Here is a 26,295-nt window from a genome sequence, read left to right as displayed (position 1 = left end):
TGAAGGTCAATGGGATCCTGGCGTGTATTAAAAGGAGTGTGGCCAGCAGGTCAAGGGAGGTGATCCTCCCCCTCTACTCTGCCCTGGTAAGGCCTCACCTGGAGTACTGTATCCAGTTCTGGGCTCCCCGGTACAAAAAAAGACAGGGATCTCCTGGAAAGAGTCCAGCAGAGAGCCACAAAGATGATATGGGGCCTGGAGCATCTTCCCTGTGAGGTATGGCTGAGAGACCTGGGTCTGTTCAGCTTTGAGAAAAGAAGACTGAGAGGGGATATTGTAGATGTTTACAAATATCTCAAGTGTGGGAGACAGAGGGATGTGGCCAACCTGTTTTCACTGTTTTGTGGGGACAGGACAAGGGGCCATGGCCACAAAATGGAGCACAGGAAGTTCTGCACTGATATGAGAAGGAACTTCTTCACGGTGAGGGTGACAGAGCACTGGAACAGGCTGCCCAGGGAAGTTGTGGAGTCTTTCTCTGGAGATATTCAAGACCCGTCTGGACGCCTACCTGTGCAACCTGCTCTAGGGAACCTGCTTTGGGGGGCGGTTGGACCTGATGATCTCTGGAGGTCCCTTCCAGGCCCTACAATTCTGTGATTCTGTGATTCTCACAAGTGTACTGGAAGTAGATACATGTGTACCTGCTCACCCATGAACACACAGTGTCTGGGAGGCAATCAACAGAGTGCGCATCAAAGGAGATGTGGACATGTGAGCTGGACATGTCCAGACCTGCCCATGGGAAGAAGGACCCAAGGGCTCCTGGTGTCTTGTCTCACAGACTTCCACATGCAGCAGGTTTGTGTCCTGCCTCCTCCCCACTGACTACAAAAGGATGCTGGGTAGCAGGCTTAGATATGGCTGTGGGATGTCTGTAAGGCAGATCTAACTCATTTTGCCTCATTACTTCCACACATTCATGCTTTCATGACTCTTGCACATGCAGAAGTGTGCTTCTCTCTCTCATCCACATGCCACATGTACTACAGACACGATCCTACAGGCGCAGATTGTGGGTTGCACAAACACAGATGAGGGCCTCATACATGGAGCTGTACACAAACACAGTGGTGCATACTGCAGCAAGTCTGGTACACAAAAACACACACACAAATGGGACTCACCCATGCAGTGACATACAGCATGCTTACACACAAAGACACAGTCATACAGATGTGGTTGGGTCTCATATGATTGTTCCGTAAACACACACACAGGTCAGTCTTATGTATAAGTGATTTTTGCACATTCAGGGTAAACCACATACACAAACACACAAAGCTCAGCCTAAGAGTTACATAAACGCCGATCAGTAACACTCACAACAGTCTCTCGCACACAGGTATGACAGCAAAAGTGTACGTCTTCATGTAAGACTAAGTTTTGCACATGTAGCTGTGGGATTCTCATACATCAATGTGTGTCCCGTAAACACAACACACAACAATAGTACAATCACTCAGGTATGTGTATCTTGTGTCTCAGGTACACCCCCCCACACAAGGAGATCTCATGTACGATATGGGTGTCTCACACAAGCCCATCTCCCTCCCCCCGCCCTCTCCGAGCACGTGGTCAGGCAGCACACCCTTCAATAGGTTGCACATACTTGTATGCATAGGCTTCATACACACATCCCCATCAGTGTCCATACATGTAGAGGCATGTGTGCATTATGTATGTGTGAGTCACATGTAATGCAATGAGTCAGGTGTGCATTTCTGCGCAGAGCCACATGCACAGGTTCATACACACCTGGGTGCACAAAGACATGCGTGTCTTACACACATGGGAGGCACAGATGTGCTGCAGAGTGAGCCTGGCATGCCCACCCAGAGCAGGTTGTGCACACGGAATGGGAGATCATAACCAAAATACAGACACGTGGTTGTGTCTCACATACAGACACACATACAGGAGCGTCACACAGATGAGGGTGTCACCCATATGGTGTACCTCACCTCATGTACATATAGAAGTGTCCCACACATGGGATTCATGCACAATGGGTGTCAGAAGCACACACAGAGTGAGTTGTGCACTCAGCTGAGTTGCACAGACACACCAATGCTTGGGAATGTATGTCACACACACTTGTACATTTCATGTATCCTTGGGTGTGTCACAGGGCATCCCTGGCAAGATGGATGTCACCCATGTGGGTGTGTTTCATGAACACGTGGATGGTGTCCCCCACACATGCATGGCCTCTCTCCCAGGTGTCACATACATCTCTCAGCCAGTGGCTGTCATACATGGATATCACGTTTCTAATGCACGCAGTATCTTGCACACACACACACACGGTCTCTCCTACAGAGACAGGGTCACACACACGGTGTCTCTTACAGACACGCGCTCGGCGTCACAGAGAGTGCCACGGCCACCCACGCGGTGTTTCTGACTGACACACACGGCGTCTGTCACGCGGCCTCACACACGGTGTCCCGCAGGCACGCGTGTCACGCGGAGTGGGTTGCGCACCCCGGGGCCCTCTCCTTCTCCTTCTCCTCCCCCGCCCCCTTTCCCCTCCTCCGCCCCTTCCCTCCCCCTTCTCTTCACCTCATCCCGCTCTCCTCTCCCTTCCCCCTCTTTTAACCGCCTCCTCTCCCCCCCACCCTCGCCTCTCCCCCTACGCGTCCTGCAAGCCGGTAGCGCGCGGGGCCGCCCGGCGCCGGGGCTGCCCCGCTCTCGCCCGTGCTCGGCGGCCGCCGCGCCCTGGGAGCGGAACGGGGCGGGTGAGGGGCGCGGCCAGCGCGGGCCCTCCCGCAGCCCTGCGCGCCGTGGGGCGGGCGGCGGCGCCCCGAGCGGGCTGCGAGCGACGGCCGGGGCCGGGGCCGGGGCCGGGGCCGGGGCCGGGGCCGGGCGGCGGGCTGCGGGCTGCGGGCTGCGGCGGGGCGCGGCCGCCTGCCTGCCTGGCAGCATGTCGGGCTCGCGCTGCCAGACGCTGTACCCCTTCTCCGGGGAGCGCCACCGGCAAGGTCTCCGCTTCGCCGCGGGGGAGCTGATCACGGTGCTGCAGGTGCCGGACGGCGGCTGGTGGGAAGGGCAGAAGGAGGACGGGCTGCGTGGCTGGTTCCCGGCCAGCTACGTGCAGCTTCTGGAGGTAGGAGCCAGGGCCGCGAGCTGCGCCGAGAGGGCGGCGGGGGAGCGCGGGCAGGGGAGGGGGGAGCGCCGGCGGCCGGGCGGGAGCCGCTCGGCGGGCAGGGCCGGGCCGGGCGGGCCGGGACCCGGAGCGGTCCTGCAGCGGTGCCATCGCCGCTCCGCACTCTGCGCGCCGGGCACTGCCCGGGGCTGAGCCGCTGGCCGGCAGCGAGGGCGCCCCGAACGGCAGCTCGGCTCACTGGGGAGTGCCAGCAGTGCACGGGGGCAGACGCACGGCAGTACACCGGCGCTTCCGTCGGGGACCCACCTCGGTATCAGTCAGCCCTGTGCCCAGGGAAGGAAAAGAGCCCTGGCCACCCAAGAGCCGGAGTGTACTTGGTGCTGATAAGGACCAGAGAAGGAGGAGCCTGCCCAGTCCTGCTGTGGCAGCAAGAACCTTAGGTACCCACAGTTGTAGCCACAGAGTGGCAGAGTTCAGGCTCTACGTTGAGCTGCAGGCTCCTCTGGACACTTCATTCACAATTGCTAAACAGCAGCAGAATTCAGTGGTAGAGGTGATGCAGCTCCTGTCAGTCATGCAGGGTGGACCAAATGCTGGGCAAGTTCCTCTTCCCCCTCCCCCTCCCTCTCCCTCTCCCTCTCCCTCTCCCTCTCCCTCTCCCTCTCCCTCTCCCTCTCCCTCTCCCTCTCCCTCTCCTTTTTATTTTTTTTCACTAAACATATCTTGGGTTTATGGTGTGGAAGATTCAGATGTGTCCCTTCTGTTGCCACAGCTCCCCAGCTGGCTGGTGATACCTTGCTGTCAGTATGTGTGGCATTGCCCCAGAGAGCCTCAGAGATCCTCACTCAAAGGTCATAATATTTCCATCAGGATGCTGAGCAGCTCATTTAGCGTCTGCGCTCTTCAGGGCCATGACATCTAGGGCACCAGCTGTATTCCCACAGAACTGCTTGCTTCTGAGTTTATTACTTTCTTTCCTTTGGAAAAAAGACACAATTTGGGTGTGAAATACACGTCCACAAAGAGTGCCTTCACGATCTTGCATTTCTGAAAGTGAATTTTGAAACAACTTGTACCAAAGCAAGAATCTGCTATGAGCCCATCAGCTCTTCCCTCGATGACCATGCCCTGGTTGCCCAGGGAAGCGGTTGAGTCACCATCCCTGGAGGTCTTTAAAAGACGTTTAAATGTAGAGCTTAGTGATATGGTTTAGTGGAGGACTGTTAGTGTTAGGTCAGAGGTTGGACTAGGTGATCTTGGAGGTCTCTTCCAACCTAGATGATTCTGTGTGTTATTCTGTGTGTGTGTGATTCTGTGTGGTGTCATTTGGAACTTAACCTAGGATGTGAGTATGGGTTCCTGCAGTGACAGTGCTGATGTGGTTAGCAGTGCAGGGCTTTGCAAGTCAGCCTCTGTTTGTCTTCCAGATTTCTAAGGATAAATATATAATTTGCAGGATAGCCTGCTTTGCTTATATGCAAGGAAGACACTATCTATCCCAGGCTTTTCATGCTCACCTTCTGGGAAATCCAGAGCAGCAGGACACACAGCCCTCAGCAGAACCAGGCCCACCGAGGTGCATGTTTTGTGAGCAGAAGGTTCTTTGTAGTAGGACAATATTTTGCCTGCAAATTTGCAATTGGCTTTCTGATTCTCTGGTCCAAATTAATAAAATATCCCTGGTATTTCAATGAAGTTTCTGTTTCTCATTCTTACCTGGAAGGACAGAAAAGGGGATGCAAAATTTCCACCCTCAATGCTAGAAGAGTGAGGCCAGAGACTTTTCACTGCCGCTGAAGCATTTGGGATTTTTTTTGCTATAGTTTAGGAGTGTGGGAGTCCTTTTGTTTGTCAGTTTTGCCACCTACAAGATCATTTACGGAGATATGTGAATGTTTGTGGTCTTTTACATTGCCAAATATTTACACATCTAACCAGGAATTTAGACATTGTTTGAGGCAAAGTGTATCAGGAGATGAGACAAACTTTGCTCGACAAAGGCAGTGGGAAGTCATACACAATGGTTGGTTTTATATCACCTCCCTCTTTTAAACTCCTCTCTTCCCACTTAATTCTGAGTGTGTTATGCTGTGCTCAGAATGGTGCTTAGAGCCCCCAGTTGTGCCTCTCTGACCCTAGGTTCATGTATGACTGAAAACTTTGTTGCTGCCTGATGGTGTGTGCAGCCCAGACTCCTGTCTCTTGAATAAACCTTCAGAAGGAAGGTAAGAAAGACAACAAGTGCTGAGAGGTGTTTACTCTGGCGTGTTTTCTTTTCCTCCAGAGGTTGTTCCTAATAAGGTCTATGGACCAGTGTTAATAGGTAAAGAATTCATAGAATCATAGAATCATTAGGGTTGGAAAAGACCTCCAAGATCATATGGTCCAACCTTCCCACTACCACGAATATCACCAACTAAACCATGTCCCTAAGCACCACATCCAACCTTTCCTTGAACATCCCCAGGGATGGCAACGCCACCACTTCCCTGGCAACCCGTCCCAATGCCTGACTACTCTTTCTGAGAAGAAATGTCACCTAATTTCCAACATAAACCTCCCGTGGCGCAACTTGACGCCATTCCCTCTAGTCCTATCACTAGTTATCTGTGAGAAGATAATTACCTTTTAGGTAGAAGATAACTACCTTTCAGGTAGTTGTTGAGAGTGATAAGGTCTCCCCTGAGCCTCCTCTTCTCCAGACTAAACAACCCCAGTTCCCTCAGCCGCTCCTCACAGGACTTGTGTTCAAGGCCCTTCACCAGCTTCGTAGCCTTTCTCTGGACACGTTCCATGGCCCCGATGTCCTTCTTGTACTGAGGGGCAAGAGCTAATTAACTAAATTTATGGGACCACAGGTAGCTAGCACACATTGCAGTTAAGTGGATGTGTGAGAATGAGAAAGTTCTGTTAGTGTGTCTCTCTCGTGGCTCTGTGCAAGTAGCCTTTCCCTGGTGTTTAGGTGTGTGGTTAGCTTGCTCAAGGACCTGATCTAACTGAAAGACACCACGACAGAAATACCCTCCTTTTCCATTCTCTGATCCAAGCTGCCACTCAACCACATAGACGCTGGAACTGGCACCAGGGAGGTGAGGAAAACATACAGCCAGATGGAGCCATGAACATGATTCTCCTTTCAGTACCAACCTGCACTCATGTTGACTTTGAGTGCTCCAGCCCTGCAGCTTTTGGTAAGGTTCAACACTATGTTGTGAGGTAAATTTTTTAGCTACGCACTTCTGTTGAAAGAGGAAGATACAATCCTTCCCTTGGCTCTGCCCTCATTTCCCCATTCCTTGTTATTCACTCTAGTGGGTACCTGTACTCCTCTCTCTGTAGACCCATAACTCATTACCCTTAAGGACAACTGGCTGAATATTCTGCCACAGCAGTGAATGAACATGGCTCGTGGCATTGTCCAAGGTGTGCCAGGGCTGGCAGGGTTTGCCCTGCATGGCACATACTGCTTCTCCTTGCAGGAAAGTCTGTCAGGTGGCTGGCTGCTACCCAAAGGAGATGTCCTTTTTCTGAAGGCTTTGTAACTTTAAGGTTGTCACTGTACACAGACGGGTAGGCTGGATTTTCTCATTCACACTACTTCACATTTACCAACAGTGAAATTTCCCTTAAAGTCTGCTCTTTGTTTTGTTCCTGAGCTGAAAGAGGAAAGTGAGAAAGGAATGAAGGACAGCAGCTGAAAGGGGAGTCTCTTCTAGCGTTGAGTGGTTAGTTTCGCATCCAGCCTGCAGCATGCAGGTTCCTTCTGAACAAATGAGGAGGAAGGACTGTTCCCAGTGTTAACTCTGACTTGGGAGGAACTGTACTGCATCAGCAGCACCTATGTCTCTTCTCGGCCAGCAGAGCTGTGGAGCTGCCAGTGTTGATCACGAGGAGCATCTGCATGCTTCTGCATTGCTCTGGCTGTCTTACCCAGGATTTGAGGATAGGTCATGCAGCTCCTCTTTGTATGCTTACTCACACTGAATGGTAGCGCTAGACTCTTGCAATGAAAAATGGGTATCTGTGCCTGGTTGTTAACCAGGACTGGTTTTAATGGCAAATGAGGAGTTGGACAGCTCTGAGAAATCCATGAAGGTGGCCTGTGGGAAACAAACTCCAGTGCTAGAGATGGGCATTCCTGAGGAATGCCTTTGCCTCATGGGTTCTCCTGCTGACAAAAATGTATTTTCAATTCATTCATCACAGGAGATCAAGGAAAGGACTGAAACTGTAGTAAATGTGACACAAGAGAGGCAAAGGGAGGTCAAGAGGTTTGGCAGTCTTCGGTTCCTACTACCATGGTAGCTGCAAGCCCACAGTGGTGGATTAGAAGGAAGTGATGTCTGGGAGGTCCCTGTTCTGGCAATGATAGAAGCAATGAGAGCTGGAGGATGAGTGGAATGTATGCAGGGGATGATTAGGAAAAAAGATGTCTATAAGCTCTGGAGAGGATACAGCGGTAATAGATCAAAAGGGATCCCATGGAAAGCATGTCCTACAAGGAGAAGCTGAGGACACTTAGTTTGTCTAGTTTGGAGAAAAGGAAGCTCAGAGGTGATCTTGTTCTCCGCAAGACTCAGAGGAGGGGAGATGGAGGTGCCAGGCTCTGCTCCCTGGTAACCAATAATAGGATATGAAGGAACGGCTCAAAGCTGTGCCAGGGGAGGTTCAGACTGGATGTTAGGAAAAATTTATGTATTTTGAAGGTGATCAAAGACTGGAATGGGCTTCCTAGCAAGGTGGTTGATGCCTCATGCCTGTCAGTGTTCAAGAGGCATTTGTATAATGCCCTTAATGATATGTTTCAACTTTTGGTCAGCCCTGAAGTGGTCTGGCAGTTGGACTTGATGTTTGTAGGTCTCTTCGACAAGAAGAGAACACGGGAAGGTACTAGCTCCGTAATGGGATTCCAGGTGGACTCCTTTAGGCCTGGTCTTTTGGTAGCAGTCAGGGAAGCTGCCTTGGTCTTGTCAGAATTGCTGAGCTGAAACATATGTCTGGAGATCACCTGGTCCTGCTTCACTGGTGAGGTTCTGAATACATGCAAGGATGGAGACTATACAGCCTTTCTGGGCAATCTCTTGTAGTGTTTATGTTTAAATGTGATTTTCAGTGTTTTAACTTGTGCCCACTACATCTTGTACTTTCAGTGGATATCACTGAGCAGAGACTGTATCTGGTTTATTTTTTAGTGCCCCACATAGATTTTTATACACATTGATCCCTCTAGAGCCTTCTTTTCTTGAGGCTAAATAGTCCCAGTTCTGTATGACAGATGCTCCAATCCCTTAAACATCATTGTGGCCCTTTGCTGGAGTCTTTCCAGTATGTCCCTGTCTTTCTTGTACTGGAAAGCCAAGTACTGTTTCTTGCACTGTTGTACTCTTGGAGATAGTAGGTTAATGGAGAAACAGGACCCAGCTTTTTTTTCTCAACAAGAGAATCAGCCAGAGAAGTCTGAAAAGGTGCTGCTTAATTCATATGGATTAGCTCTGACTGAGCTTGATTTGTGTTCAAGTAACATCCTTCTGCATACTTGAGAGCTTGGGAAAGAGGGATATTGTTCTCTGTGATTCATATCTGATGGAGTAGATATGCCATCAGCTCCAATCTTCACCCTGCCTTTGGTGATTTATAGCTATGAAAGCAATGAGACTTGACAGTCCGGGGACTGTCACCTACTTCTTCTGGCTATTTCCTCATTCTTTTGCACTTTTTTTTTTGGTTTAACCTTTTGACCATTTGAGCAGAACCATGCAGAAACTGTATCAGACTGCTGCACTGTCCTGGTTTCAGTTAGGATAGGGTTAATTTTTCTCCTAGTCGCTGGTAGGGTGCTATGTTTTGGATTAGGATGAGAAGAGTGTTGATAACACCCTGATGTTTTAATTGTTGTAGAGCAGTGCTTACACTAAGCCAAGGACTTTTCAGCTTCTTGCTCTGTCCTGCCAGCGGGCAGTCTGGGGGTGCAGCAGGAGCTGGGAGGGGACAGACCCAGGACAGCTGACCCAAACTGGCCAAAGGGGTATTCCATACCATCTGATGTCATGCTAAACAATACATAGGGGTGGCTGGCTGAGGTGGGGGGACTGGCTGCTTAGGGATAGGCGGGGCATCAGTCAGCATTGTGCATCACTTGTTTCATACACATTATTATTATTAGTAGTACTATTATCATTATTATTAGTATTTTCCTTTTCTTTTCTGTCCTAATAAACTGTCTCTATCTCAACCCACAGGCTTCATTTTCCTGATTCTCTCCCCCATTCCAGAGAGGGAGAGGGGAGGGTGAGCGAACGGCTGTGTGGTGCTTAGCTGCTGGCTGGGTTAAACCACAACATGCACTCGTGGGGTGAACAATTTTCCTTACCATGCTGATGCAAAGAGGAATCTGTGCAGCTACAGGCCTTGCGTAGTGCTTCAGACCAGCTCCATCACAGCAAACACAGGTGCAGTGCAGGTGGAATGTGGTGTACGATACAGTGAATGACAATTCCAGGATTCCTTAACAGCTGAAAGCAACAAAATACTTCCTACACAGAGGCTCCTCACCCCATCTGCATCAGGGATGCTTAGCATGATGATGTGTGTAGACAGGTCTTCGCACAGCTCCAGACCTGAGAGCAATTTAGGACAAGCTTCAAGCGTGTCCCAGTTTGTCATAGCCTGTGTTGGTGCAGGATACCATAAATATCAAGAAGGAGAAGGTGAGGTTAGAGCTCTGGAGCATGTACTCCAGAAGGTGTTTTGCACTCAGGCCCTCTGGGGAGATGCTGGCTGTTGCATCTGCCTTTTCTAGAGATGTGACTTTTAGAGAGGTGGGGACATGTGTCATTCAGTCACATTTGCAAGTGGTTTGTTTTAAAATCTATTTTGGGTGTTGCTTTTTGTGTCTGTGGTTGGCTAGAAATCACTTATATAAGCAGCAGCAGTAGCAACATATGCAAATTTGCTGATAATTGTCAGCAGTTTTTATAGCTTCAGCCATCCCACAGACGTAAGTCTTTGTGTGAAGCACAGTTTGTGCTTCCAGCATGGATGGAGGTGGCTCTGGAATCTAACCGAGCTAGCTGGACTGAGTAGGACTGAGAGCTGCCACTGATCTTGTCTGCACTTTCACACTTTACTGGAACCATGATACATTTTGGAAGGAAAGAATCACGTGTCTTCCCTGATGCATGGTGCATCTGCAGGCATTGGACAGTATTATGCATTACTTCCACTGCTGTGTAATATTCAGGGGGAAACTCATCTCACCTGTGACACACAGACATGGAAAAGTGCAAACAGCTGAGACAGGAGGTTGTGGCACCTTTATCTGCAGGAAGCATGGCATGGCAGGAACTGCATTATTCGTTGTACGCAGGTAGTCATGGAAAACAAGGATGAGAGGAGTTAATAGAGATGATAATGCTTTTAATTTATTTTATAATGGCAGAGAAATTGTAGAGAATTTCCATGCCGAGATATATCTTGCTGTAAGCTGGTATCATCCAAAGAGACAGTGTGCTTAAGGAGAAATGAGAATCTGCAAGCTGATTAGCAAAGAAAATTCTACTTTATGACAAAATGCAACTTTGAAACATTCCTGTGAAACAGAATTTTGATGAAATCTTTATTCTTAGAGAGGAAAGATTATGTTTTTATTTCACTTTCTTCAGTTTGATGTTGAAGTGTATTTTGAACAAAAACACCCCAAAACATTTTGTCAGAAGGTTTCCCGCCAGTGCTAGGAACGAGCATTGCTGTAGCCAGTGCTGCAGTGTGGTGGCTGTGCTGCACGTTGCCACAGCGAGGGCTGGTGTGAGCAGCTGCAGGAGCTGCTCTCTGCTGCAGTGGGAGTTACATAATGTGTGTGATACAGCTAGAAGAGAGATGTTGGCAGCTTTTGCAGTAGAGCTTTTACTTGATGACCATACAAATAAGGGTGAGGCTGCGTATGCAAAGTACCTGCCTGTCTCTGAGTATCAGAGGCCTGGGCTTTTTATATGTGGCGTCTATACTTCCTGCATGCGACGATGGTGCTTTGTTTTCTTAGCAGGTCTTTCTACATCCTTTGGCTTAGTTACCTGACATTCCCTCATTCCTCCATCTCTCCCCTCAAAAGCTCAACATAAAAAGTCACAGAGAGCAACAAGGACATAGGGTGATATGTGATGATCTTGGGTAATTTGTGGCTGCTATCACTGCTTTTTTTTGGAGGGTACTCTGCAGAATAAGTAGTAGTTCTCTTACGTAGTCCTGTGTGATGGGAGAGGAATCTGACCTTTAATTTAGGGTGATAAGGGTGTGAGTGCTGAACCCTTCTGTGGTTATCAAGTGGCTAGCAAGTGAGCATGGCATCATGCTCAAAAAACCCACATGGTGTTTCGCTTCTATTGCTTCACACTTAACAGTTAAGTTCCTTGGCTGAGCAAGTGCCAGGCTGGAATTGGTACTCTTGTCTCCTGCTGGCTCTGCCCAGGGATGCCTGTGGTACCTGCTTGTGCTTTCTGACTGCCCTGCTGCCACTGAAGGATGGTGCTGGGGAGAGGCAGTAAGCATGGCTGAAGAGGGGTTGGCATTTCCCCATGTCTAACTCCTCCAGGCAAAGAAGGATAATTTTGGTTCTTCCAGGGCAGGGATGATTCAATTAGCCAGCATGTTTCTGTAGTCAGTGACATGTGCAGCTCTGACTACACCGGCATTTTAGTTTCAAAGTGTCATTTCTGATTTCTGACATCTGTGACTTTCTGTGGCTGTAACTTTTCAGACTTGAAACTCCTGGTCATTGGACCACTGACATTTCTGAAAAATGTGAACAAAACAAAACAATTATTTTCTCATGTTAAAAGAGTAAAGAAATACTGTTTTGTTACCAGAACATTACTTTTTGATCAAGGTTTTTGAGGTATTTTAAAGCCTTGTGAGAATGTGCAGGTCCTAATCCCTAGCTCTTAAGTGTCATCTATTACATGTGTTGTGAAAATTTTCTTTGACTGTCAAAGTTATAGTTAGAATTTAAAAACTGTATAGTACCATAAATACTCAAAAACCTGTGAAAGGGAGGGTCTTATTGATAAGTGTGGGATTTTTGTGAGCTCTTTTGCCCTCTGCACAAAGGGATCATGTAGAAGCTGAACTCATGGATGCTGTGCCTGTAGCATGTGAGAACAATCAAATCTCTTGCCTTGCAGAAATTGCACAGAACAGAAGTTTTAAAAGTGTTTTTCTTTATCCTTTTCTAGAAGATGGAAACAGGTCACAGAAGGCTTATTCCGCTCATGTCTTCCACCCACGGATTACAAAGGGTGTCTAAAACCTCTCACTGCTGATATCTGCCTGGCAGATGTTGAAGGTGAAATGAGTTGCCACTCACCTGCATTTTAGGGGTGGATATAGAGTGAAGATGAAAAACATAGATCATTTTAAGACTCAGTTAAAGACTGCTTAGTTCACTGAAGAATTCCCTGTTCATACTGTGCTCTGGGACACACATCCTGTGGAAAACTAAGAGATTTCTGTAGTGATAGTCTTGTTTTCTGGTGTGGATGCAAAATGCATGTTTGATGTCCTGTGGGCTGCACTGCAAACAGCATCCACTGAATATATTACACAGTATGTTACACTGAATACTTTTTAAAGGAATAATGGGAATACGTTGGATACTCACTATTTTCTAAAAAGAACTTTATTTTGATTTCCAAATTGGTAAATTCAGCCTTGAAACCAAGACCAGAAGATACTTGCAGATTTGGATTTTTTCTGCTCATTTCACTTTTGCATGTGTGGTGACTGGGTAGAATTAACTGGTCTTTTTAATAACTGGGTTTTTATCCATGGTTGCTTATGTTCCATGGAGCACGTTCTTATCATCAATACACCTTGTTTCTGTGTTTCCAGAGTCTTAAATGTCTGAGTATGTACTAGGGATTTGTTTTCATTCTTTCACTGAATACCGACCCTACGTAAAATCACAAAGATCGGGCATTCTTCTGTTTTGGAGAAGTCCAATAATAATAGTAACAAACAAGTATGTGATTCTGCAGCATTGCATATAGTGTCTGTATTTGGAAGCCTTCGGGACTCTTGCAGTTGTTTTCACCATGGCCACATTGTAACTCAGGGCAGCAAGGGTGATACTTCTAATATTCCATATGTTCATCCAGTTTGTGCCATCAGTGGAGCATGGGGAGCCAGCCTAACGAGGGTAGCAGGCAAGCAGCACTGCTAACTTGTGTCTTAGAATATTTGACATAAGGCACCGATATTTTTGTCCTTGATTTCTGGCACTTCCAGGGAACACTTGTTCTGTGAATCTTTTTCAGAATCCAACATTTATGGGATGTGTCTCACTGTGCGTACATGGTAGATTTGCTGGAAGCCTCCCAAAAGCTTGGGTCTTGTTGTGGTGGCTGATCCCTACTGTGCACATTTCCAGTAATGGATCAAGGCTCTGCATCTGGGCAGAATTTGCAGACAGAGAAGGAGTACCTGCTGGGGAAATCTGAAAAAAGCATAATGGACTTGATGGTCCCCATACTGTGCTCTGCACATTGTCATCAGCTTATGTCAGTTTAAAATGTCTTTGGCCATATGTAATTACAAATTGTACTCCCTTGTGTTGGTATGATCCACTTATGATCTAGTGCAGAACAGTGTAAAATCAAGGCCAACAGTTTCTTCAAGAGCAGGGTGCTTCTGCAAGTGTCTCTATTGAAAAATTAAAAAAGAAAATAGTTTGGCTGGAATTTTTATTTCATGCCACTGTGTAAACCATTACTTATTAAGAGGACCTCTTGTAAAGGACTGGTGTGTGGCAGGAAACCTGGGCCATCGGCTGTGCAGATCTGCACTGTATGTGCAGTGTAGGCAGGCAGGCCAAGCCCATGCAGCATGCGGCTGCAGGCAGAGCAGGGGGTTTGGGCATAGGAGTGCACCTCTACAGTGAGAGCCCTTACATACATGCCATACCAGCAAAAGTGCACTTCTGGCTGGTAAAACTTACTCTGGCTGGGAGGCAGGGCAGGCTGTACACCAGGTGCTACAGATTTGACGCTGTATGCTGTCTGCCAGAGGACTTTCTCTGTGCACACTGTGGTAACCATTTGGGGGAATCACTCCTTGTTCCTGCTAGTAATCCAGTTTTCCACATCATTCTATCAAAATAGCTTTTGTATTAGTCTAGTACATTTGTGGTTAGCCTTTTTGCTGGTAAACTCTTAAAGGAGGATGCCATGGGTTACTCAAGAACTATCACTCTGTATGTTGTAGAACATATACAGCAGTGGAACAGGCCAGCACCTTTTAACACATGCCTTTCTTAATGCTTGGAAACAGTCTATGTTGCTGGTATGGGCCCCTTTGCAATGAATCTAGGCTGACTGACAGGTGGCTTTCAGAGACCTTTGGTCTCTAATCTTTGAACTCCTCGGCAGGTGCAGACCCAAAGGTCAAAAATATTTCCTTGGCATTTTTGGACAGCTGTCAGGCACTTTGTCCTGTATTTGGTAAGAACAGACTCTTTGCAGATTCTTCTTGAGCCACAGATACTTGCACTGTGATGCTGACAGCAAAAGCACTGTAGCCTTCCAGTGTTGGTCTGGGCACCAAATTTCTTTACTGCACGTATCTCCCAGGGCTTTCCCAGCTCAATGACAACTTTAAATAGCCCTTTGCACCTTTGCTACTGCAGTTTCCAGGGTGTCTGGTGGAAACAGAATACATTCAACATCAGTTGTTTTGTCTTGTATCGCTATGTGTACACCTATTGATCAGTTCCATGCCTTTCTCTTTTACTCTGTATTATCTTTTTCCATGGGGAAAAAGAAAGCTCAATGAAAGGTAATTAAAACTTAAAAGTTTGTGAAGACCTGTGATGGTCAAGATGTGGAAGGAAGACGTGAGTGAGCTTTCCACAGCGTTACCACAGAGTGCCTGCTCCCAGGTAAGGAAAACACGCAGCTGATTTGAAAGCTGCAGGGGGACTTCCTGGCCCAGCTGCAACCTCACTTGCCTCTCCTACATCAAATGCAGAGCTAGACAACACTGCTAGTAGAGTGCTGCTAGAAGACGGGTGATGCTGCAAGGCACATTACATATAAAAATGTGAAAGCTGCCTCTGGGCTGTACGCCTCACATGCGATTTTTAAGTTATCCCATTAGCACTGCATCTTAGCCTTGGAAGTGTCCTCTCACACTCAATGAGTCCAGGAATGGATAAAAGGGAGAAAAGCTTGAGAGCGAGGAGGGAGGCACATCACAACATAATTAAGAGTCCCAAGCTGGTTTTACTTTTTCCCATATTTGTCCCTGTCCTTTATTTAAACTCTTGTAAATATTCCTTACATTTCAGAGACACGTCTGTTAGCTCAGAGTTACATTTCATCTCTTACTAAGCCTACTTTGTGCTTTCTGGCATTTCAGCATCGCTCATTGCCTCTGTTAGCCTTCTTACAGTGATTCAATCGGAGACATGATCAAGCAGTGCTGGAACTGTTAAGGAAAAAGCAGTAATTGAATGGAAAGCAAGAGTGAAGTTAAAATGAGGCTTCTGCTCTCACGAGAGCACACGGTGCTGCCAAAGGACCAGCTTCTGTGGAAGCGGGAGAAGCAAGGATCTTTGAGCTGATGGACGCTGTTTGGAACAGGAATGATGTGTGTAGGACTCCAGTTATTACTCCCGTATATAATACTTAGCATTTCTCACTAGTGTAGTTTGCTTGCTATGATGTTACTTCTTTATTGTACTTATCAAGGTTCTTCAGGCTTTTGACTGGATTAGCTTCATGTATCACTTGCAGATATTTACAACACACTTCTCACTCTCCTTTTCTTGAATTAGTTGAGAAATTAGCTGCATCATCAGACCTTTGTGGTTGCATTGCTAGACTTTTGAGTTAAGAAGACTACCTCTTCTTTTTTTCTGGTCCTTGCTCTCTGGCTTATCAATTTTTTATTTTACACAGTAGTTTTCTTGCTCCTTGACTGCTTCTTTTCTTCTGAAAGTTTCAGAGAAGGAATGAATTTTCACAAGCATACTTCTGATAGGTGGTCTAACAGAAGATGCTGGCTCTCCCAAGAGTACCTAACAGATAGTCTTATGCCATCATGGCTATAACATTACTATCAAGCATATTCTTTCATTCTGCTTTTTTTATTCTGATAATCTATAGGCACTTTCAGAATGTTCTTTTAAATTGACTGATTGGATCTGCTTTGTCTTCCTGATCCTTTCTAATTCACTTGTTTAGCACTTCATTCAGGTTTTCAAAACAAAATTCTGCAGTTGCTGTGTGCTCACGTGCTCCTCCTCCTTGAGCCAAATACCACAAAGCCACAAAGTCAGATCTACAATGATAATCTGATGTATGACAAAAGTAGTTGCAAAGGAAACTTCCTTCAGTTGCTGCAGAGGTGAGACTTGGCTGTAGAACAGGAAGCGTCACAAGCTGTCAAGGTTCTGGTAGTGGGGGTGAAGGAATAATTAGCATGGAAGAGTTTGGGAGAAAGAATGGAGATGCACAGTAACAGAGATTGCAGGGGGGTGACAAAGAACGAAGGATTAAAACAGTTTGAATTTGATAACAGTAGGCAACATGCCATGCAGAAATTGCACAGAAGAGGAATTATATTTCCAAGGGGCAGGCAAATGCTTAACTTGGAAAACAATAGCTAGAAACTGGATTGATGAATGTAGTGTATTCTGCAGTCCCAGAGAAATCTGTGTCTGCAGAATTCTGTTTAAAAATCCTGCTGAGGGCTGTGTGTGTAGCACATGGCTGAGTAGTTCCAGCACGCCCTTGTAATGAGCTGCCTGAGCAGCAGATTTGCTTCTCCTCTGCCAGCTGCTGTATAATAGGGCTAATTCATTACCCAAGGCCAAGTAATCACTCTCACTAGCAAGATTTAAAGGAGAGCCTATGACTTATCTCATTGTGCTGTGAACTGATGATTATCACAATGATAACTGGCACCAAATGAAGACTGGAGTTGAACTGCAGTGTGTTACGGGATGAAGAATGGAACTTCAGGTATTTCCAAAATGAAATCATATTTAAATGATCTATGGGTCCTTTTTGGAATAACATTTTGAAATGAAACTGAGTTTGTGTCGGCTCCCATCTCAGCTGCATTGCCCCAGGGTTTGCTGGATTCCCGCACTCTTGCTTCCTCCTCTGCCCCTAACCAGCAGGATTTACCAAGTCTGAAAATGGATCATTGGTGAGGTACAAAGCCCTCCCTCAGTGCTGGCCAGAGACATTATTATGGTCTCTACCTCAGCTAACTGGGTTCTTCTGATGTATGTCTTCCTGGCTGTGCTAGAAGGGGTAGCTGGTGAAAATCACCATTCCCAGCATCCTGTGATTGCTGTAGCTGTCCAGTGTATACGAAGCAGGATGCTGCACTCCTTGTCACTGGAGGAGGTAGGAGACAACATGGCATCTTCCAACATCTCTCTCATTTATGACCACCTGTTCTGGCATCTCCTCAGCTTTGAGGTGGGACCTGACATGTCTCAGATGTGGGAATCTCTGCTGGAGCATGACAGGAGATCTTCTGACCATATTGGAGCTCCATAAACAGGAAATGCACAGCTAAAGACAACCTATTGACTGCAAGCAGTCTGTGAAAGGTGAAAGAAGCTGAGGGCTCAGCTGCTACACTCACTGTGACTCAGGGAAATTTATGTGAAATATGTACTCACTGAGAGCTACAATTTTTGCAGTACTTTTTCCTCTAGTAGGCTGGAGAACTTGATCACAGAGGTCCATTCAGTGATGCCCAGCAAAGTTCTTCATATCACAGCCTCATAGGCTTGCACCTGTGCATTGTTCCTTCTGGGTGTCCAAGTGAGTACCACTCCAGTATGACCAGTATGAGCACGGGAACTGCCACCTTCCATGTGGCCATGACCCAGTGTTGCCCAGGCTCCCTTCTCCAGGCCAAGAGCTGCTCCACACATATATTCTGGGTTGAGAGAGTGTTAGTTTACAGCCACGTGGAGATCATTTCAGATACTCAGATCACCTTGTTAGATCATTCCAATGGGTGTCATATGGGAAGCTGCCCCCATCTTGGCAGTTCTGTCCTGCTGGTTGTCGATTTGCCAGCAGAGAGGTTATGTGGAGAGCTGGGCTGGCTCAGGCAGCAGGTGGATTCTGCCATAGCCTCAGCTGTACAGAGCTCTTCTCGGGAAGGGTTGTTCTTCGTCCCCATTTTCTTTTATTTTGGTTGACCTCAGTGGACTTTGCATGAGTCTCTGAAGCCAATGTGTCTTTCTTGTTTCTGAGAGTTAAATATGAATAGGCCTGTTCTTGCTGTCTTTCAGTTTTCCTGCAGTACTGGAGGAGGTGCTTGTGCTGACATGAACAGGTGATCAGGGAGGGCCAACTGAGGGCCACGCACTGGGTCTTGTGCAAAGCAGCAGTTCCTCAACCATATGCTTGCATCTGAAAAAATGGTGATTTTTGGAACATAGGTAATGCAGCTGGCTGTATTAAATGGAGTGGCTTTTTGTTGGGCAAGTTATGGATCTCTGGAAATTGTTCTTTTGGGACATTAGGATCAGAAGTTCTAGTTGCTTTGCTTGAAGTGATGGAGGATCCAGTGTTTGCTTGTGATTAGAGGGGAGAGAGTTTAAAAGTCTCTTTTCCCCTCCTCATGGAAGGGAAGTGCTTTGGGGAAGTTGATTTGAATTGCTGTGCCCGGGCTCTTCCCTTGCTGTGCTGGGATGGAAGGTTTCCTCCTCACCTATCCTCATGCAATCTTCTGCTGTTTTGTTTTTTTTTTTCCTTCTCTTAAAACTTCATGCTTTACCCTCCATGCATCTTTTCCTCCAGTGCTGAGAAAACTTAAGGAAAGGGCGGTAGCACCTTCATCATTCCCCAAAAGCTGTTGTGCCCTGAAAAAACAAAGTACTAAAGCTGTACTGGGTACTCTGATGCCAGCTTTACAGCTACATTCCACTGGGAGTACTAACTCATAGCCTCTGCCAGCAGTGTTTTCAACGCAGTCTTTATGCCTTCTTTGTTGCGTAGGTGAGCCAACTGGAGAGCAAGGTCAGGCAGGAGGTGCAGGTGATATCAACAGACAGCCTTATTTTCCACCATTTAGGGGCCAGTGAATAATAAAGGATGTGTGTCTGAGGTCAGGGCATCTATCTCATGGGAGGGCATATTTTTGCATAGGAATTTTAATCTGCCAAACCTGCCCCATTTCCACACACCAACACAGAGCTAGATGTGCTGTGTCTGCTTTGCTGCCTGCCCTGGACTGACAGGGTTTTTGTTTGCTGCTTTTGGGTGTTTGAGAGTAAACAAATTGCAAGTCCTGTGTCAGTGCAAATGTTCCAGCAGCAGCACTACATCTGTCCCCTGGTCCTTTTAGACCCCTGATAATCCAAACTATTGTCTCTCTTGTGTGTTATCTGAATAGGAAAGTTATCACCCATTGTCTTCAGTGGCTTGTTGACCACGGGGCTGGTCACATCCCATGCTACTCTTTAGAGCTACTGGTAGAAAAGTTTAACCAAGGAGATTTGCAGTCCAAACAGTTTCTTCAGTTTCATTGTGCAGAGACAAATTTATAATTTTATTTCTATGATAGCACGTCACTGTCCTAAATTATAACACTGTGCCTGGGTAGCCTCACCTCACCCCATACTCCATATAACTCTGCCTTTCATTCCCACATCAGCAGGAGGAAATTGCTCTACAAGAGTGGCTGCAATGGAGAGACTGGCCCTGCAAGGATTCGCAGCTGCCATGCATGCACGCAGCAGGTACTGCCTAAATCTTAGCAGAGTTTGGAGCAAGTTTTCTCCAAATGCCTGTGCTTGGGGGAGGGGGCTATGTGTATGCACAGGCCTTTCTGCAGTGGGAGATCCCACAGCTTTTGCAGAGGGATCTTTCATCAGAGGTCCAGTTTGTTCTCTCGATAACTGGAGGAAAAACTGTGCAGTCACATGGCCACACCTGCAAGCAGTGAGACCAGTATTGCAAAGTGCAGGGCATGGTTATACTTAGCACTGCTGGAGCCTTGCCAGTTTGTAAGGGTGCCATAAACAAACCTCTCTCTCTCTCAAAAAAAAAAAGCCAATCTGGTCTGTGTTGATTTAGCTTGTGTTGAAGATATCTACTACAGAGGTGCTGAGACAAGAGCCACTTTCAAAAAATGAGCCTGGGGACCAAAGCCAAGAGTTCTTGAATGACTGCTGATCTGTGGTACCTTGCTATTGCGTGCTCATTGGGTCCTTCTCTTGTGTCCCCAGCATTCAAGACCTTTCAGTCTCTCTGAGACACGCATCGTGTATGGCAGAACCAAAGTCAGAGTCATTAGACCTCTTTTTTGAAAATAAAAGTGATGCTGGCCAGTAACCTTTGCCTTGCTCTGTGTGGTGGAGGGCTTGTGTGTTCCCGTGTTGCTTATTTAATAGTGCAGCTCTCAGCAGCTATTGGTGCGATCTGACTGGGTGTCTGACATCTCTATCCCAGTGGAGGAATGCAACATGAGCATTGTCAGGACTGTTTGGCTTCGATGCAACAGACAGCTGTCATGAACAGTTCTACCTGCCATGCAGGGCACATAGCAAATGGTCATGGTCATGGTTTATCATTGTCACCTACCCTTTTTCAGATGGTATGCAGCCTGAAGGGCAGCTTGTTATGGTTTGAGAAAGCAATGCATCTAAAACCCTTATAAATACTTCCTTTTATTTTAACAAATAAGATTACAGCTTAGACTCTAATAGAGCCTGTACACCCAAGCTGTGTTATTCTGCTCTGCAAGGAGCAGCAATTGTTTCTTCTTGTCATGTAACTTGTGACTGCCTCAATTGTCTTATCAGAATATTTCCAAGGAATTAGTTGATCATTACAACACAGGACACATTTTTTCCTCTGTTGAAAGCTTTTTCCTTTATTTATGATGTTATCTTCCTTGGCAGTTTCTACATTTTATTCTCAAGGTGAGAAATTAATTTCTAAATTTGTAAGCCTTCCTTTTTCTTTGGTGTTGGTTCTTTTTTTTTTTTTTTTCTCTGCTTGACATCAGCTCCAGAAGTAGGAAGGCAGCTTCTTCAGTTGAAAGAAATAAATATATCACTCCAGGAAAGAGCAAGCCAAATCTGAAAGCTGTTCCTGTAAAACTAATTTTGATCTCAGCCCTGCTTCCTGTCTAAAGACTTTTCTCTTTCAGTGGAGACCATGAAATGTCACATTCATTATTTTTGTTCAGAGCATGCTGAAAACATCTTTCAGCTCTAGAGACCCCCTCTTAGGAGCATGTTCTAAGGGATGAGAACCACAAGTTACAGCAAAGTTTCAGTTCTCTGTATTTTTAAGCAATATTATTCTGATGAACAACAATATTGAGTGTGCTGCTATGGTGTAGGAGGCTGTGATTAATTAGACACAGATTCAATATCTTTATGTGTGCAAAACTACTAGAGTGAGGCCAAAACCAGGATAACGTCCCAGGTTTCCCTCAGATAATGCAGGCTTTGTTTTTCTTTGCATGGTGAGATCCTGCAGCTGTGCAGGATTCACGAGGAAAATTCCATCTGTAATCAGACCAACTATTCTCTCTTAATCCAGTCAATTACAGAAATTTGGGATGGACCACATAAAGGTTCTGTAGCAGGAGCACCACTGCACCAGTGAAGGTGGGTAGAGACAAACCTATGAGGTCTGTAGGAAGGTGGCATGTATACAGTCGTACACAGACACACAGATCCTGCTGATCTTGGGTTGCCATAAACTCTCAGTGTTTTGATTCAGCAACAGGCCCTGCAATATTTAGTCCAATGTAGGGATGTTTAGGCTCAGATAATCAGTATTGAGTTGACTTCAGGTGCTTTAGCCTGGGTGGCTTAGCAAGGGTGGATAGCTGGCCTAGACTGGCCTCCCCTTCAATCCTGTTCTGCCTCTTTAATCCCAGTCTGCATTTGGTAGCAAGTCTGTGCTACCTCCCTGTATGAGCTGGTCCAGGTCTCTCAGCAGAAGGTGGCTCAATGTTTTCCCGGGTTGCTTTTTAGCTGGGTGAGCTCACAGGACCACTGAGCACCAGAGCCCATTCAAAGTGAATGTCAAGAGTGGGGATGGGAGCAGAGCAGGACACATCGGTCAGGACAACTCACTGCTCCCTGGTACTTTACCTTGTGGTTGCAAATGCTGGGTTTCCAGGGCTGCTGAGATCCCTTCCTTGTCTCTCTGTGACTGGAGTGGTTGGGGGTGAATCAGTTTGAGCACACAAATTGCAAAGTGTTACAGATATTACCAGAGCCAGATGTCCACCTGATCACTAGCATATAGGTGTGGTGCTCAAGCAGGTTAAACTCAATCATGTAAGGGAGGCATACAGCCTTTGTGTGCAGATGATGCAAGACATGCTGGCTTCTCCAAAGGGGTTTGAGTGTTGATTTATGCAAAGCTGCCCAATATTCACCAGTGGGAAAGGACAAGTCCTGGGGCTGGTGTGCGCTAGAGCTCCTCCTACCAGCTGTGGTGTCTGATGTGAGGCTGTGCAAGAGGGCCATATGCATTTGATGTCCATTGTTGAGGGGGCCTCATGGCTTGTTAAAAGCTGTAGGGAGAAGAGACTTGAACAACCACCTCTTGCAGCATGTGAGCAGCTTGTGTGCAGGAAGTGGGAGATGTGGCTTCTCTTATTCAGAGTGGGTTCAAGCTTGCACTTCTCAGTTCCTTGAGGAGCACGTTAGCTGCCAGGCTGTGCCATGAACATCCTTCTGCCTGCTGGGGAAGGCTGGCCGAGTGCAGTCAGCAGGCAGGAGCCCAGGCAACACAAGTAGAGCGAGCATGGGGAATCCAGAGGGATGGCAGGTTTCTCATAAGCTTTGAGAATTGTTTCTGCTGTGATGGTCCATTGTAAGTAGACAGGTGAGTGGTCCTGGAGGAGAAGCTTCTCAGTTGGGAAACTTCTTAGTAACATGTAGACAGTGAAGAACAACTTCATCTTTACTTGAAAGAGACAAAATGGAGTTACTCAGACTTCTTAGGAGCCAACTAATAAAGAGGTCTTCTGGGGTTGTGTTTTTTCAAACAGCCTGTCTGGAAGGAGCTTGGTCCTCCATTTCTCCCTAGTGATTACAGGAGCACAGCTGTAGGCACCTATATTCACTCAGATAAACTCTACAGTGCTGAACTCAGGCAGGAAGTTTCACCAGCTCTGAGTATTGACCTCCCTGTGCTCAGAACCGGCTCTATGACTCTCTCTATGAGAATCTACACTGAAATGTAATTTTCTTGTCTTGCCAAACTGTTCTTCCTATTGCTAACTCAGAGTGCAGGAGCCTGGAGGAGTTGTTACCAATCTGTGGTTTGAATTCAGCATCTGTTCTGTGTTGTCATGCTTCTTTCCTAGGCATGAGGCCAAGGCTGGTGTTTGTTGTCCAGGAGGTTGTGGGACCTGCCTGTACATGCAAGGCTTTGCTAAGGCTTCCAGTTCCTTTCGTCATAGACATGGCTGTTGCAGCAGTACATGAAAATGCATTTTTTTTTAATTATTTTTTTTTACAGGGCAGAAAGTATCTCTCAGTATGAATTGTAGCACTTTTTGTTGAACCTAAGTGCTTTGTATTCCTGCCTGTGTCTCCCTGAACCCAACACAAGTATTCAGGTGGCTGGGTGCAGCACCACAGATGTCACAAAGGGGTTGGTCCGTGGACTTCATAGAATAGAATAGTTCAGTTGTGAAGGGACATACAAAGATTATCAAGTCAAACTGCCTGACCACTTCAGGGCTAATCAAAAGTTAAAGCATGTTATTGAGGGCATCATCCAAATGCCTCTTGAACACTGACAGGCATGGGACATCAACCACCTCCCCAGGAATCCTGTGCCTGTGTCTGACCACCCTCACAGTAAAGACATTTTTCCTAATACCGAGTCTGAACCTCCTCTGGCACTGCTTTGTGCCATTCCCACATATCCTATCAGAGAGAAGAGACTGGCACCTTCGTCTCCATCTCTGCTCCTTAGGGAGTTGTAGAGGTCACCTACTTAGCCCCCTTTTCTCCAGACTAGACAAACCAAGTGTCCTCAGCCTCTCATCATAGGACATTCCTTCCAACCCTTTTACCAGCTTTGTTTCCGTCCTCTGGACACTCCCAAGTATCTTAACATCATTTCTATATTGTCGAGCCCAGAACTGTACAGAATATTCAAGGTGAGACCACAACAATGCACCTTCATGCAGGGCTTCAGGAGTGAAGTGAAGTGGTGCAGATGGTGAGGCACACTGGCATGGGCAAGCTGCTGGCAGAGGTGATGTCCTAGAAGCTTGCTTTTTTGTGTTTCCAGGAGGGCGTTTCCATTGCTCCTAGATTAGCTGTATCAAAAACTGTGCTACAATAATCTTTTCTTTTTCTGCTCTGGGCAAGGTAGTAGCTTGCTATCAGGAAACTTTTGGCCCTGTATGTCACGTCGATTCTAAGTTCAAAATAGGGTATTTTTCACTGAAACACATGATTTCAGGCCGTAAGAATCTCATCTGAAGCAGTGAGATATAATTGCAAGACTCATTAGATCTTTCTTTCTTTGTCTACATTAAGTTTTTGCAATCCCCAGCTTCAAGCTACCTCAACTGCAAATATGACTGTGGTTCATGTGCAAAAGTTACTAGCAGTTCATGTGAAAAGGGTTGATAGTCTAGGAATTACTACTCGTCGAGGTAATTTTGTCCAGGTTACATGAGAGCAAAGGTGGTGCTGAGAAAAGGTTAAGGTGATGTGAGAGTAAGGCTGGAGAGTGGGTGCCTTGCTGGGGTGCTGGGCTGGACAAGGAAACAGGCAGCTCTGTATTTCAGCCTTGTACAGAAACCCTCAGATGTTGCAAGCATGTATGTGCTGTGCAGCCTAAGGGCTTTGGTAGAGACCACTTTGTACAAATCCAAGGCCATTGATCTGCAAAATCCTTTGAATAATACAGCACAGGCTTGGATCTGGGATCATACCAACCTCAATGTGAGTTTTTACCAGGTCTCTTTAAACAAGGGCCTTGTATCTCTGTCACTCAAGTACATTCATTTTTACTGGCATTTTTAAAGACCATTATTTAAGTGGGGTGGGGAAGGTCTACTGGATCACTCCAGAAGCTTTTCTGCTTCATCATTCAGACTGGATTGAAGAAATCCTCTCACGTTTGGCTTGTGGATGCAGAATTGACTGAACGCAAATGAAAAATGACTGATCTCAGAAGTTACTGATAAATAAAACTGAACCTAGGCCTTTCACATCCCTTTGTAAATGTCCTGGTTTGTGTCTCTGCAGGGAGATATTACTGGTTTGATGGTAGTTAAAAGTCTTGTACTTTTTCTTAAATATCAGGATTAAGGAGAGGTAAATCCCATATGCTGGTGGTCTCTGGGGCCTTATTCCTAATTGCTGTCAGTCTAAATGGTTGATTTTACAGTTGAATCCATTTTATTCCTCATAAATTATTCCCCAGAGGACAGAAATGAGGTACTGTTAAGCAGTTTCTCAATAATCACACCACTTAAGCATCAGAGTCCTGTGGAAGAAAATGATTTGTGATAATGTTATTAAAGTCTGTGTTATGCATGCAGTCAAAAAAGATTACGTAGTCCCCACCCTAGTTCTTTAACTTTCAGCTCCAAGTTTTGGCATTTTCTAAGTAGCATTTTCTTATATTAGATTTTATTTTCTTTTCAGTACGTAATCTCATACTTGAGATAATATTTCCATTTTAAAAACAACTGCATATATTCCAAGTCACCTCAGGCAACGTCAGCATAGTGTGATCATTGAAAACAGCTACTCAGGGAACATATGTATAGCTCATACTGTAGTCACAGGCTCACTCCTCTGCTTCATTCAAGTCTCAATAATACCTTCATTATTTCTGAAAAACAGTTATCTGGTCTTTTTTTTTTTTTTTTTTAAGGATATCCAAACTTCAGTATTCTCTACAGGCTGTACCTGCAATTTAAATCCATTTTATCCTACTTATGATTAAGAGGAAAATAAACCATTATTTTTCTTTTTTCAGCAGCTTTGTGACATATCTGAGACACTCCACTCTTGCTTGTTCCTTCTCTATATTAAACATCTTTTGCTCTTCCTTTCAGGTCATTTTTTCCAGATCTGTTTTTTACTTTCTTTTGGACTACCCAATTTGTTCATATCTTAAAGAGTGAAGCTCAGAACTTGGAACATAATCCAGTTTACC

General features: G+C 46.1%; 1 protein-coding gene across 2 annotated transcripts in view; it reads left to right on the top strand.

Moving 5' to 3' along the window:
- The first annotated feature begins 2,896 nt into the window (after positions 1–2,896).
- GAS7 (growth arrest specific 7) overlaps positions 2,897–26,295 on the top strand; it is a 111,617-nt gene continuing 88,218 nt past the window's right edge. For both annotated transcript variants that reach the window (XM_040577808.1, XM_040577807.1), the window contains exon 1: positions 2,897–3,109. In XM_040577808.1, the coding sequence (XP_040433742.1) occupies positions 2,927–3,109 (183 nt within the window). In that variant the 5' untranslated portion in view covers positions 2,897–2,926. The remainder of the gene's footprint in view (positions 3,110–26,295) is intronic.

The sequence above is a fragment of the Cygnus olor genome, chromosome 18, assembly GCF_009769625.2.
Source record: "Cygnus olor isolate bCygOlo1 chromosome 18, bCygOlo1.pri.v2, whole genome shotgun sequence".
In the NCBI taxonomy this organism is placed as follows: Eukaryota; Metazoa; Chordata; class Aves; order Anseriformes; family Anatidae; genus Cygnus; species Cygnus olor.
Note: the sequence above shows the minus strand (reverse complement) of the source record. Positions and strands in the feature narration are given on the sequence as shown.